Source organism: Pyxicephalus adspersus, chromosome 12 (genome assembly GCF_032062135.1).
Source record: "Pyxicephalus adspersus chromosome 12, UCB_Pads_2.0, whole genome shotgun sequence".
In the NCBI taxonomy this organism is placed as follows: Eukaryota; Metazoa; Chordata; class Amphibia; order Anura; family Pyxicephalidae; genus Pyxicephalus; species Pyxicephalus adspersus.
Genome location: NC_092869.1, coordinates 35,320,396 through 35,333,035, shown reverse-complemented (window position 1 = coordinate 35,333,035; position 12,640 = coordinate 35,320,396). Strand labels below are relative to the sequence as shown.

The 12,640-nt window shown below is 35.8% G+C and overlaps 1 protein-coding gene across 1 annotated transcript in view; it reads right to left on the bottom strand.

The window, feature by feature from the left end:
• MDGA2 (MAM domain containing glycosylphosphatidylinositol anchor 2) overlaps window positions 1-12,640 on the bottom strand; it is a gene marked incomplete at its 5' end in the record, with an annotated part of 377,702 nt that overhangs the window by 138,434 nt on the left and 226,628 nt on the right. The window contains one exon of the mRNA XM_072428049.1: window positions 10,566-10,740. Coding sequence (XP_072284150.1) covers window positions 10,566-10,740 — 175 coding nt within the window. The remainder of the gene's footprint in view (window positions 1-10,565; window positions 10,741-12,640) is intronic.

Here is a 12,640-nt window from a genome sequence, read left to right as displayed (position 1 = left end):
AAGCTCATAAAATGGTAGGTTTTGTCCAAAGATCAGTTTAATAATTTTGTACAGTAGAATAATTTGATGTCTTAAAGTTACCTTGTCATGGACAAAAGTGTACTCCCTGCCCCACTTTATAGTTCTCCTAATACAGGCCATTTTTGGCTCATACTTTTTCCTTGCACAACAGGTTCACATTAAAGTGTCTATGTGATTTAGTAAATCACTTCTGCAGAGGATCTGCATAGGTACATCACCACCCTGGTGTGGATACTTTTGAAAGGGACAACTATTACACAGCATTTCAGAATGTCACAAAAATTAAAAATTTTGCAATTTATTATTTTTTCCTTATAGCTGGCATACCATACATACACAAAAAAGTAAAAAAAGTAATAGAACAGACCAGAAAACACCCCAGCAATCTGGGATGCCTTAAAAATAACATGGTATAATCACTTGACAATTCACAAAACAGATTTTTATATAGCTTTATTAAAAAAAAATTAAAAATGAATATCACAAACAATATAATTTCTAGAAATGACTTTTTAATGGTGGTTTAATGATGCCAAAACCGAATCATATATATATATATATATATATATATATATATATATATATATATATAAATTTTTTTGTGTGATTTTATTTTCAGGGGCACAAATGAATGGAATTATATATAGCTAAATGTTAAGTGTATGCATGTTATACCTCCCAGTGATCACATTTTCCCCCAATGCTTTCTATTAGCTGCTCTATACAGAAAGATGGCACCATTTTTGTTCAAGCACCAGCATCAACTTCAACTGGGATGATCATACATAGCAATGCAAATACAATATTCTTTAAAGTTTTCCCTAGTGCTATGGGGATGTCCAGAAAATGAATCCAAACAGGTATTTGGTGAGATAAGTTGGTGGTTATGGTATTTTGTTTCAAATTACAATATTGATTGGATGGCATTTTTTGTTTAATTTTAGCACCGAATGCATTTACCTGTGCAGCTATGTTTATTTTGTTTATACATCAATAAAAAGATCAATAGTCTCAGTTTTTGATTAAGCCTGTCAGGGGGCTTCCAAACCAGGTTCGTCTGCACTTACAAATGATCAAGCTATTCCATTCCGTTAGTTTTCTTGATTAAAAAGCTATTGCTCCAGAATACCTTAATTAAATGTTCTTGTGGTCAATATTTCCTTCACATCTATTCAAGAAGTCTTTATTTGTGCATAATTGCTTTGTAGATAAACCTATGATGAGCCAATTACATAGCTAGTGAACATACCCGTTGTCGGACATGCATCGCTATACTTGCCCATTTTTTAATACATCAACAAAACCTTATTGGACAGTTGCACAAGCTCACTATTGAATGTGTATTTTCCCAGACCATATCCAAATACAGACTAAACAAAACACTATCCAAATGTATAGAGCAATGTAACACATACATTGCTAGAAATTGAGCATTTGTAGCATTCAGCAGCATTTCCTAAATGATGGTGATGAGTATTTCAGTCCATAAAACTGCAACTTTTGATGGCCGTACAGTTAATTAAAACATATGAACTGATCTCACTGTCCACTATACTTGACAATGAGTGGTGTTTAGATAGTTTCAATCAGAGTTGATTCTGACCTTGGATCAGAACTCAGATTTAGAGCAATCAGTGTTCCACACCAACACAATTCTACTATACCCGCTAATAAAAAGTATGGTATGGCTCATTAAAGACATATAAAAATTCCAATTTGAAATTATTTTTTTTTTCTGGGAAATTTCTTTGCAAGAACCATCATAGGTCATTTGGCAATTGTACCGAATGGCAATAAATTATAACTCGTAGATCAGGTTTTAGAAAGACAGATTCTTTAAAACAAATTATGAACTTTTTTGTTTTTTTATGTGTTTATGATCTGACAAATATACCATGAAAAATGTTTTGCTATATCTATAAGTGGAAAAAATGGATCCCAAAGGTTCTCAGGTTCCTAAAACCTAGAAAACGGATAACCTTCTGTCCTGCATTATATTTACTAGTGTTCCTGGTTCTTGCTCCCCCTGTACTATAAATGTTTCCCCTTATGTTTTGGAGAAAAAAAAAGAGTGGGATCCAGTTAATGCATGTTTGCAAAACACTTCAAGGTAACAACACTCAATCTATGTGGAAGCAGCCTTGATATCCTAGGAGAGGAAGTGGTATAAAGATATAGAAGACCTCCCTCCCTTTTTTAAAGAGATGAAGGATTTTCATAGTCCTACAATACCTCTTGTCAATGAAAGCAATGCTGTTCATCAATAGATACAGTAGGGTGAATAAGCGCTTTTATTCTAGAACAGAGTGTATTACTGTCAAGATCAATAGGTGAAAAAAAAAAAAACCTTACATAAATTAATGCCGATACCATAGCATCAAACTGTGGTAAGCTGTAATATATGTATTTTTTCTTTTTGGGTCTAAATAGGCTTTAAACCTGATTTAATAAATGTAATATCTGTCCTTACACACTCAAAATTGGCCATATCTGCATGAAATCAGCCTTAAATTTTCAAACCACTAGGGACACAACAATTACATTGTCTAATATTATCTAAAATTTGGGTATGCTTAATCTGCTTTTTTTTTTTTTGTTAAGAGATGTCTGCGTATTGAAGCAAACAGAAAAAAAAAAAGATTGAAGGGTAAGTTGAAAGATAAATAAATATTCTGTAGTTGACGGAACAGCAGTAAATACATATATCACTGTCAATGAATGTATGTACGTACATGAGAGAATTGTGTTAAATGAAAAGGACTGAGCTCTTGTTATATGAGGAGCAGATATGAGGCATTTCATGTCTAAATAATTAAAGAGCAATGGATATTTGATGTTGTACAGTAGTAAAGTGAGGAGAAAAAAATCTCTGTAGGTCTATTATTTACAAATCATTTGTAAAATGTTCATGCAGCAAAGTAAAATCCTAAGGAGACAATTACTTATACCAACATTTCCGTGTAAAAAATAGTAAAAGCGTTAAAAAAAAATAGTAAAATATTGCTTTTTTTCAAACCTGTGTGAAATTGCTTCAACATTAATAGTGTTCTATAATAAAATGTATTTTTAGTGCTCTTAGCATTATTTGCTTACATCCTACCTCAAGTCAAATGTCCAATTCTATCAACCATTTTTATTTTTAACGAATGTGGATTTTTGTAAAGTAGAATATTAATGTGCATTTAATAACAAAGGCTACAAAAGCTGTAATTATTAAAAATAACGGATCTCTGCCCGAATGTTCTAGTAGCCAGACAGGTGATCACATACAACAATGGTTTAGGTCTCATACTTGGCTTTGATCCCAATAGTAGCACCATCTAAAAATTCACCACTGCATCTTGTGTGAACTATGGGCAAGCTGGTGGGATGTGCTATGCATACAACACAGCTTCTCAGCAATTTGAGGTAATCCTGCCTGCTTAATTTCAATGGTCATGATTTCTCCCATCACAACCCCAAATAAGTGGGATGTTAATTGCAGATCTATGCTACCCTGATCAATAAAAAAACAGTCACTGTAAAAAAGATAACAATAGAAAATAGGTTAAAGATCTAGATGTAATGTCTGCTTTCCATGACCAACTTGCAGGGGTTATGTGAAATAAGAGAATGGAAATGGGAAGAGAAAAGTTAAATGAACGCAGTTTGTAAGAGGTCTTCTAGAGCATGGATTCAAACAGGGTTCCATGGAACCCTAGGTTGCTTCCAGGGAGTGATCGGGGTTTCTTGAGCCATGAGCAGTTTGTACCTCTTAGGTGAGTTTAAAAGATGCCAATTACCTTTTAGGCTATCGGTAAGGGTGACATTCACCCCACTTGCCAGCAATGTGAGAGGCATTCTTCCTACTGATTACCACACTAAGGTACTGTTAGCTGTGGATATAGTAATTATTGCAGGGGATCCTTGAAGACCTAAAAGTTTTTTGAAGGGTCCCCACCATGGTAAAAAGGTCAATAAACGCTGTTCTAGAGGGTGGTGTCCTGCTTCTAAAGCAGTGGTCGCCAACCGGTGGTCCACGAGAAAACTTTGGTGGTCCGTGGCACTGGCCAGTGCACCCCCGAGCAGGGTCAGGAGATGAACCCAGCTGGCAGGACGCACCGGCCAGAGCCGCGGACCACGTCTCCCGTACAGTTCCTAGGCTCGGGGATGTAGGCGGGCTTTGTCCCTGGACACAACCCGCACACTCTCCCATTGCACGCTCAGATTTGCGATGGGAGAGTGGGCGGGGTTATGCCGTAATGACGTCACTCTGGGGGAGGTTTCTCCCTCTTTGGGTGACACTCGGCTCCTTGCACATGTGCGGTCCGGTGCCGGTGATTTTAGTGGTCAGAGGGACCAAAAACGTTGGCGACCACTGTTCTAAAGCATTCAAAAAAGTGTATTGAAATAGATAAAATATTATTGACAGCTCCAGGCACAGAAGATACAGAATTCACCTTGCATGACATGTCATTAGTACTACAAAATTATGCTTTTTTAAAATGAACATCTAGGATTCCTATTGCCCTACTTGTTGTTCCTAGCCTGGAAACAAGCTACACACAGCTGATTGTAAACAATTTAAAGGCCAGAACCTGGAATGACATCAGATCTTAAAGGATAGGCGAAATTATATAAAATTGAAAAAAATTAATAAATATAAAAAAAAAAGTTTTATTGCAATCATAGCAGAAATGCGAAGGTAGTTAGTAAACCATTTTAGATGCAATTACTTTTTTTTAATGGTGACATCTTTAGAGATTAAAGAATGCGTCAGAAGTGCATTTAATTTACCTTAATGGCTTGGGCCACATTGTACCAGTGCTTAATACGATAATTTATTTTCTTCCACGTAAAATAAATATGTTCAAGCATTCAAAAAAGACTTGATTGCTTCATTCAGTCAGGGTTCCAAAATACTTCTGAAAATGATGTATATTTATCTTCTAAAATCACACTCACTTCTAAATTTAGCATGCCTCTTTCCCTTCAAGGGTTTCTCTTTGGGAAACAAAATAGCATCAAAGCACAAATCTTTCATTCATACCCTCTTGGAGGGATGATTTTTGTTTTTTTATTTTTCTAACAAATACAAACGTGTCAACTTAAGTTGCCTATGAATATAGTATTGTGATATAACTGCTGTTAATGACATCTTTTAATATCAGTTTGAAAAGAAAATGCTTAGAAGGATAAAGTGTTTATCATTATTGCAGAGTGCTCTGATAATGTGGTTTCCAGTACTACTAATGAAGAACTATATGTAACAGTGTATGCAAATTATTGTTTTGGAACATTACGCTTCCGCTAAAATACATGAAATTATACAGAAGAACTCTAAGGCTTAAAAAAAAATAAATATGTATAATGCGTATGTAAATTCATGCTTAGCTACTGAGATGAGTGAATATTTAAAGCAAACTGGTGGGCATATTAAAACCCGAGAAATCATACTGCAGCAGCAGGTAGATGATAGTTTAAGCTTCCCGTGTATACCCTCTCACCTCAGTACTGCCTCCCCCCTGCTGTTTCTCTCTGAGCCCACCTTCCCCAATCCCACAAAGCAACGAGGAGTGTCTAAGTCAGCTCACTGTAGGAACAGACATTTTCACATGGTGAGTGGAAGGCATCTCTATTCTTAGCAAAAAATACTTTAGGAATATCACTATTTGTACAGTGGTTTTAGAAGGGGTCTGGAATATAGTCATATAGATGCTGCTGCAGGAGTTGTAATTACATTCCTGCATATTAAAGCTACTCCACAAGGCACTTTGTCTTGATCCAATTCTGCACCTAATTATTTACTTTTTCTAACAGTACATTTTCTAACCTTACATACAAATAAAAACAAGGTAATGTAGTTTTTAGATTTCATTTTCAATATTTTAAAATAGCACTTTTTATTGGAATCATACTTAATGAGCCTACCAAGATTGTCTTTGTTTTAGGTATTTCCTGTTATAGGGTGTCAACCTACTGCACTGCATATACAGTTTTCCCTTACAGGACAGAATTTGCTTGACAGGTTGGTGACTTAGTTGTAGAGGAAAGTTCCAGTTTTTGCTGTTTAATAGTGACAGGCACTTTAAATCAACCACTGCAGGTGATGTTGACATCAACACATTGGCTAATATGGTCTGCTTTTATTATTGCATAATAGGATGTTGATGCTACTGATACAGTAGCATGGCAACTGGTGCGTTAGCGTTATTATTGGTTATTTGATTAAGGCACAGTTTAAAATGATAAGTTATTTTAATTTTATAGATACCTTTGATAAACTACTGTATATTTGCATTATTTAAAAAAAATAAAAAATACTGTAATAATATAGTCCATTAACCATAGTCAATTATTCAATAAAGGAAGCCCCAAGGTCCCAAGATTTGCAGCAGGATTGGCTGGATCTCTATGGCCACTGTAAGTAAGGTAAACCTGCTGCTTATTGCAAAAGGGCTTGGAAAGGAGTTGAATCCCTGTAGAACCCTGGCTCCTGGTGGCTTTTTGTTTTAGGTCTACTGCACAGTGTACATTTGAGTAGTGTAGGGCTCTGCTTGGTATGCAGTGATCACCAGGGACAATATACCTCCCACACATGCTCAGGAGTTATTATCAGTTACCATCCAATGATCAAAGGTCTAAGAAGTCTGCTGTGGAGTTTGTGAAAAGACAGCCATTGTATTTGCTATGATCATTTACAATTGTGCCACAAAAACTGCTTTCACATTGAGTAATAGTTCTTCAAAGCCTAAAGAACCCATTAATTTCACACTTTTCTACGTTAATAAGTTATCCTTCTTTGGTGTACATTTCCAATATTTGAACATATTACCTCTTAATTTTCACTGAGCTAATGCAATGGAAGAAAATGTGCCAAAAGCTGCCTGTGGTTCATTACACCTGTCAATATTCTCATTCACTGAATAATATGCAACCCGATTTTACAGCCTGGCAGGGGAATTAGGTTTGCTGAGGGTTGCTACACATTATATAATATTCTTTATTCAAACCAGGTTCAGTGATTAGATGGAAACTATAGTGTGGTTTTGACAGAGTTCATATGCTGAATCATCATTGTAAATGTGTTTGTATTTTTGCTCCATATATCTGTACTATACAATGTAAATATCTGTATTAACACTTTAATATTTTAAATGTTAGTTCATATAAAAATTAACTTTCTTCTATGCAATTATTCTACATCACTGCTGAACAGGTATGTGAAAAAATTACCGTATTTTTCGGACCATAAGACGCACTGGACCATAAGACGCACCAGTTTTTTAGAGAAGGGAAATGAAGAAAAAAAAGATTCTGAAACAAATAGTGTCCTAAAATATTTTATGTGCATTAAAAACCAACATCACAGTCATAAACACCGCGCTGAACAGGAGACAGGACGGGACAGCAGCTGGGAAGGATACATTTTGATACATTTGGACCATAAGACGCAGGGACTTTTTCCCCCCACTTCTGGGGGAAAAAAAGTGCGTCTTATGGTCCGAAAAATACGGTATGCCCCAAAAAGCCATCAGTTCTATAAAACTGGACACAATGAATTGAGCAAAACAATGGAGTTGTAGACCTCAGCAACCAAATTGGTTTCACACTTTCCATTTTATGGAAAACATCAAGAAATCAGAAATTCTGATCACTCACTGGCCCCTTCCATTTTCTTTTATAAAAAGATCTATAAAAAGTATACCAATTTAAAGTCCAAGCCCAATGACATCGCTTTGTACACACTCCTGCTACAAGATTGCCACTCCAGCACATAAACTGTGTTGAACTGATAAGTAGAAAGGGTATAATGTACTTCATTTACAGGAGACACACAAAGGAGAAATTGCACACACTAGTAAAATGCATAAGGTAGGAACGTTTACATGCATTTTTGAAACTGTTCGTGTAGACCCAGCCTTAACCAAATCACTTAATTGTGCCATAAAGGTTTTCTAAATAACAAACTTGACTGACTTGGTACAAGCAACTTCACACACTCACTGAACTTAGGCAACAGCAAGGAATCTATAAAATGTAGAGAAAATTGATACATGTTCCTAAGAATACAAACTATATATTTTTTCCTTTATATATTGCAGAAGATCATCTTCCATGTAAAGCAACTCTTCAATTGACCAAAACCTGTTTACTGAGCAAATTTAGCCATTTCTAGATTCTGTGCAACAATATAAATGAGGTGAATGATGTGAACTGGCAGGGAAGTAAAATCTTACAAAAGCAATCTATTACCTGACATTCTAGATTTGAAGCTGAAGCACATTATTTATTTTGCTTCCTAAGTTGAGGTGCTTGTCACTCATTAGCTACAGCCATGTCACTCCTAAGGAGTAAGCAAAGAGACTCTTTTCTCTTTTAGGATGGGAAAATTGAAGGTCTGTGTGTTAACTGGCAGGCTGATTGGCAGGCTTGTTTATATAAGAAGTAAACAAGATGTTTTTAGACAGACTTGTGGCTCTAAATTTTAAAAATATAGTGGTACTCCTTTGCATTTTAAAAGTTGGGAACTTTTTTTTACCTGCCAAAGGGCAGGTAAATTTGTGCGGACAGGTTTGTAATACAGGAAACCCTGCTTGAACAGAATACAGTAGTTTGACCAGTTGGAAAACAAAGAAACAGTAGCACAATAATAATATTTTGCAACTCCTTACTATGGCCACATGTTCCCCCATCAGTTACCCCATGTATAACCCTTTTCCTAATCTGTATCCTCCTAACCTCTAACAGAATCATAATCCCTATTTTATCCTTATCCTATATATATGAACCCTATTGGGCCAAATCTGTGAATAGCAGCATCCAGTCATATATAAATGATTACAATTCCCATATCCAAGCAGCAAGTAAAGAGTAATAAGGGCCCAGCTCCAGGCTACAACCAGTTTCTGAGGAATAGGGTGTTTTTGACTTCTGAAACATAATGCCTTTATGTGTTTAAAAAAAAAAATAGCTATTTTTATTAGAATATATATGCATGCCTAATGCCTAAGCATCCCAGTACACCCAGTTCCAGGTAAATCAGTGGTACAGAATTTTACTATGAGATCTTAGACCGGCAGACAAACTTTTCTGTTAAAAAAAAAAAAATCAGTATTTTACTGCAATGCTCCTATAATTAGAGAATGTTAATGTACATTGGAACACTGCACAGAATGTTTTTTTTCCTCAAAATTTAGGCCCACCACAGAAGTTAGCATGATGTTAGAAACCAGGTCCATAGACCCGTCAAAAAAAATATACATGCATTAAATAAAAAAATCAAGAAGAAAGCAGAGAATGGAAGTAGAGCGCTCTAACTAGGTTGAAGGAAAATAGGGGGGGATGGGGGGGGCAGAAAAGGCATTACCTTTATATGGGGTTTAATAGACTGTACGATCTAATCAAATTGAACTATATTATGTGGTATTTATCCAAAATGGAAACATCCCTTGAAACTTTCCCTTGTAATCTTATGTTAACAATGCTTGTGCTTTCTAGAAGCCTGCATATACCCTTTTATCTTTTATTTGTCAATAGCTCACATGCCACAGCATGAAAAAGTTTAAAGGGAGGGTTAATGAAAAAAGCTTAGGAAAATGGTTAGAAATAGCCAGTACTTGTGGGTACTGATTTTCAGTCTTACTACCGGTATTTCCTTTCCATCACTCCTGCATCACAAGGTTGCAAGATTATTAAACTTAGACTTAAAAAAAAAAACAAGATAAAAAAAAAAAAACAATTTAATCTCTATTTTTCTACATTTGAAAATGTAATTATTTTAATATACTGCTCCAAAATCATAGACAACAAATTTATGTTGTCAAATGTGTTGTCTTAACTGAATTATTTTATGTGGAGCAGTTACTTTTTTTTACAGATCATTTATTCAAAATGATCTTTTTTTCTTTAATATATGGATAAAGACTGAAGAGATGGGTAAAGTAGCATATGATACAGGACTATGCCTACAAAGCTTAAATCTGTTGATTTAACAGTGTATGATCTCAGAGACCGATTGCTGTGCAACAAATCTTAGGTAGCAAAAGGCAGACAGAAGGAATACCCACCAGGTAAAGAATGCACTATTGCTCCTGAACTGAGCAAACACAGGACATACTGGTGGGCAGGAATTGTCAGATCACTGCAAATTACCAATATGGTGGTGGCAAGTTAGCCAAGGTCATGTCAGTACCTGTGTCTGGTAGGAACTTACTTTCCTTCTCAACCTATTGAACAAGGGGGATGTGAATCTAAACATGGCTTACTGTATGTGACTAAACCTTTCAGGTTGCTACAATAATTATAGTTTTTACCATGCTATCCTTCTTTTCTGCTTGTGTTTCTACCTTGGATTGTTCAGTTTTAGCTTCATTTTGAAAAGTTCAATTATCCATCATCTCAATCATGCCTGCTTACAGGGCACAAAAGTTTTTTTTTCATAAAATGTTGGTAAAAATCCTTTTGTGAAACTGTAACAACGCATTTCTATTTTTTGGTTCATTTCAAGCTGAATTAGTTTTGTGAAAAAACAACATTTTAGCAGGAAAGAATTGTTTACTTACAATATACATCCACTCGTATAGATTTTATTGCAGGGGAACCAAGCCCATTTTCTGCTTTGCAATAATATCGGCCTCCCTGGTGTCTCTGGATATTTGTAATCCGAAGAGTCTCGTTGAAAACACTGGAGTCTTGAAATCGATCTGATGCACTTCCTGCTGTTTTGGTCCACCTGATCTGAGCAAGCATCAGAAAATAGAGTTAGTGTGGCTCACTTGATAACTGGATACACGAAAACTACTACCTGCACAACAAGTAACATATTTATTATTATTATTATTATTATTATTATTATTAATAAACAGGATTTATATAGCGCCAACATATTACGCAGCCCTGTACATTAAATAGGGATTGCAAATGACAGACTAATACAGACAGTGATACAGGAGGAGAGCACCCTGCCCCGAAGAGCTTACAATCTAGTAGAATTTGAATTATTGAATTGAAAAGAATATACCAAGAAACGATCAATAAAAACCCTAATATAGATTCTGTATAGCAAATCACTTCTGGGTGCATATCGATAGCCTAAAAAGCATTATGGAATTTCACTGAATAGGCCAAACTTCATCAACAGTAATGGGTCAAGACTTTTACTGCATGTGTACCTGTCAAATGATTACAAAAACTTGCCCACATTGGTTAGGACAATTTAAACCAATGAAAGATATTAAAGTGCATGCAAAATCTTGTTTGATTAGTTTTGGTGTAATACATATTTTAAGTACTTTATTAGATCTGTTCATATAGTACAAAAATACCTTGCTATGAACTATGCTGCTGTTTTTCGGATTTTGATCTTGATCTGGAACCCCACAATTAGCTATTTAGCTACATCTACCAAGCAGCTCTATGGTAACTATTATGAATGAACATAAGACTAGCCCATTTGAAATGGCTGCCTTAGTGAGTCAAGTACTTACAGAGAGACTTACTTACAGAGACATTCCTACCAAAGGACAATATTACCATATTTTTTACTATGCTGTACCACACCAAAGGTATACTGGTTGAATTATGTGTGACCCAAAGTGTTTTTTTGTTGTATTTGGTGCAGTTTCCATCAAAACACGACTTAAATAGACATGAATCATAATTTGTGAAACACAGCTAATCTACAACACAACTTTTATATAAATCTGAAAGTGGGCTTACAGCTAAAAAAAAACCCTGATGAAATGCGTACATTATAAGGTAGTAGTCTGTTCAGTCCTGAGAAAAACACTGAATTACCTCAAAGCACAGTCATGTTTGGTGTTTATAATTTTTATTTGCTGTTGCATTTTAAGGTAGGTTGATAGTGGGCATGTACAGTCCCATATGCATTAGGGTATTGTAGTGTAACAAGCATTTTAACATATGACGGATATAACATATGCAATAGTAGCAAATACAAAATGGTCTTGCAGCTTGGAAGTCCATACACATTAAATATTCAATAGAACTTAAACAATATAAACAATATCAAACATAACACCAGAAATATTGAACAAACAACCAACCATAAATTTTCAATGAATTAACTATTCCAGCTTACAACCCAACTTAAATCATCTCAGGCTGCCGGTCCTCAAGGGCCCTATTATCACTGGTAGTTTGCTCCAACCTGATAGTATTGCTCCCAGCTACCAATTCTCGCAGGCTGGGAATGATAACCATTTTAAACACAGGTTACCACCATATGTGTATACTTTATCCACCACTTTTTACCAATTCTGAGACTCCACACCAAAAATAAGTCCCCAACCCCACTGAAACCTCTGCCAATAAGCACACACCCCCTCAAGGACCTTAACTGCCCAACCTTACCCCTAACACCCCCCTTCCTATTTACCCATCACAAAATGGGGCAGAGGGTGGAAAGGTTTCTCATGTAACCTGTAAAAACAAATTACCTCACCCCTCTTTTCCCTGATCATTTATCACCTTAACCCCTTCCACCGCCTTCTTCCAATCCACCAAAATGACTCCTTCTTACCCCAAAACAACTTATTAACCCTATCCTGCGTGCTCCATGTATGCCCAGTTATGCAGGCCTTCCACTATGCTCCTTGCTCGCCTGTTCCAGACCTTC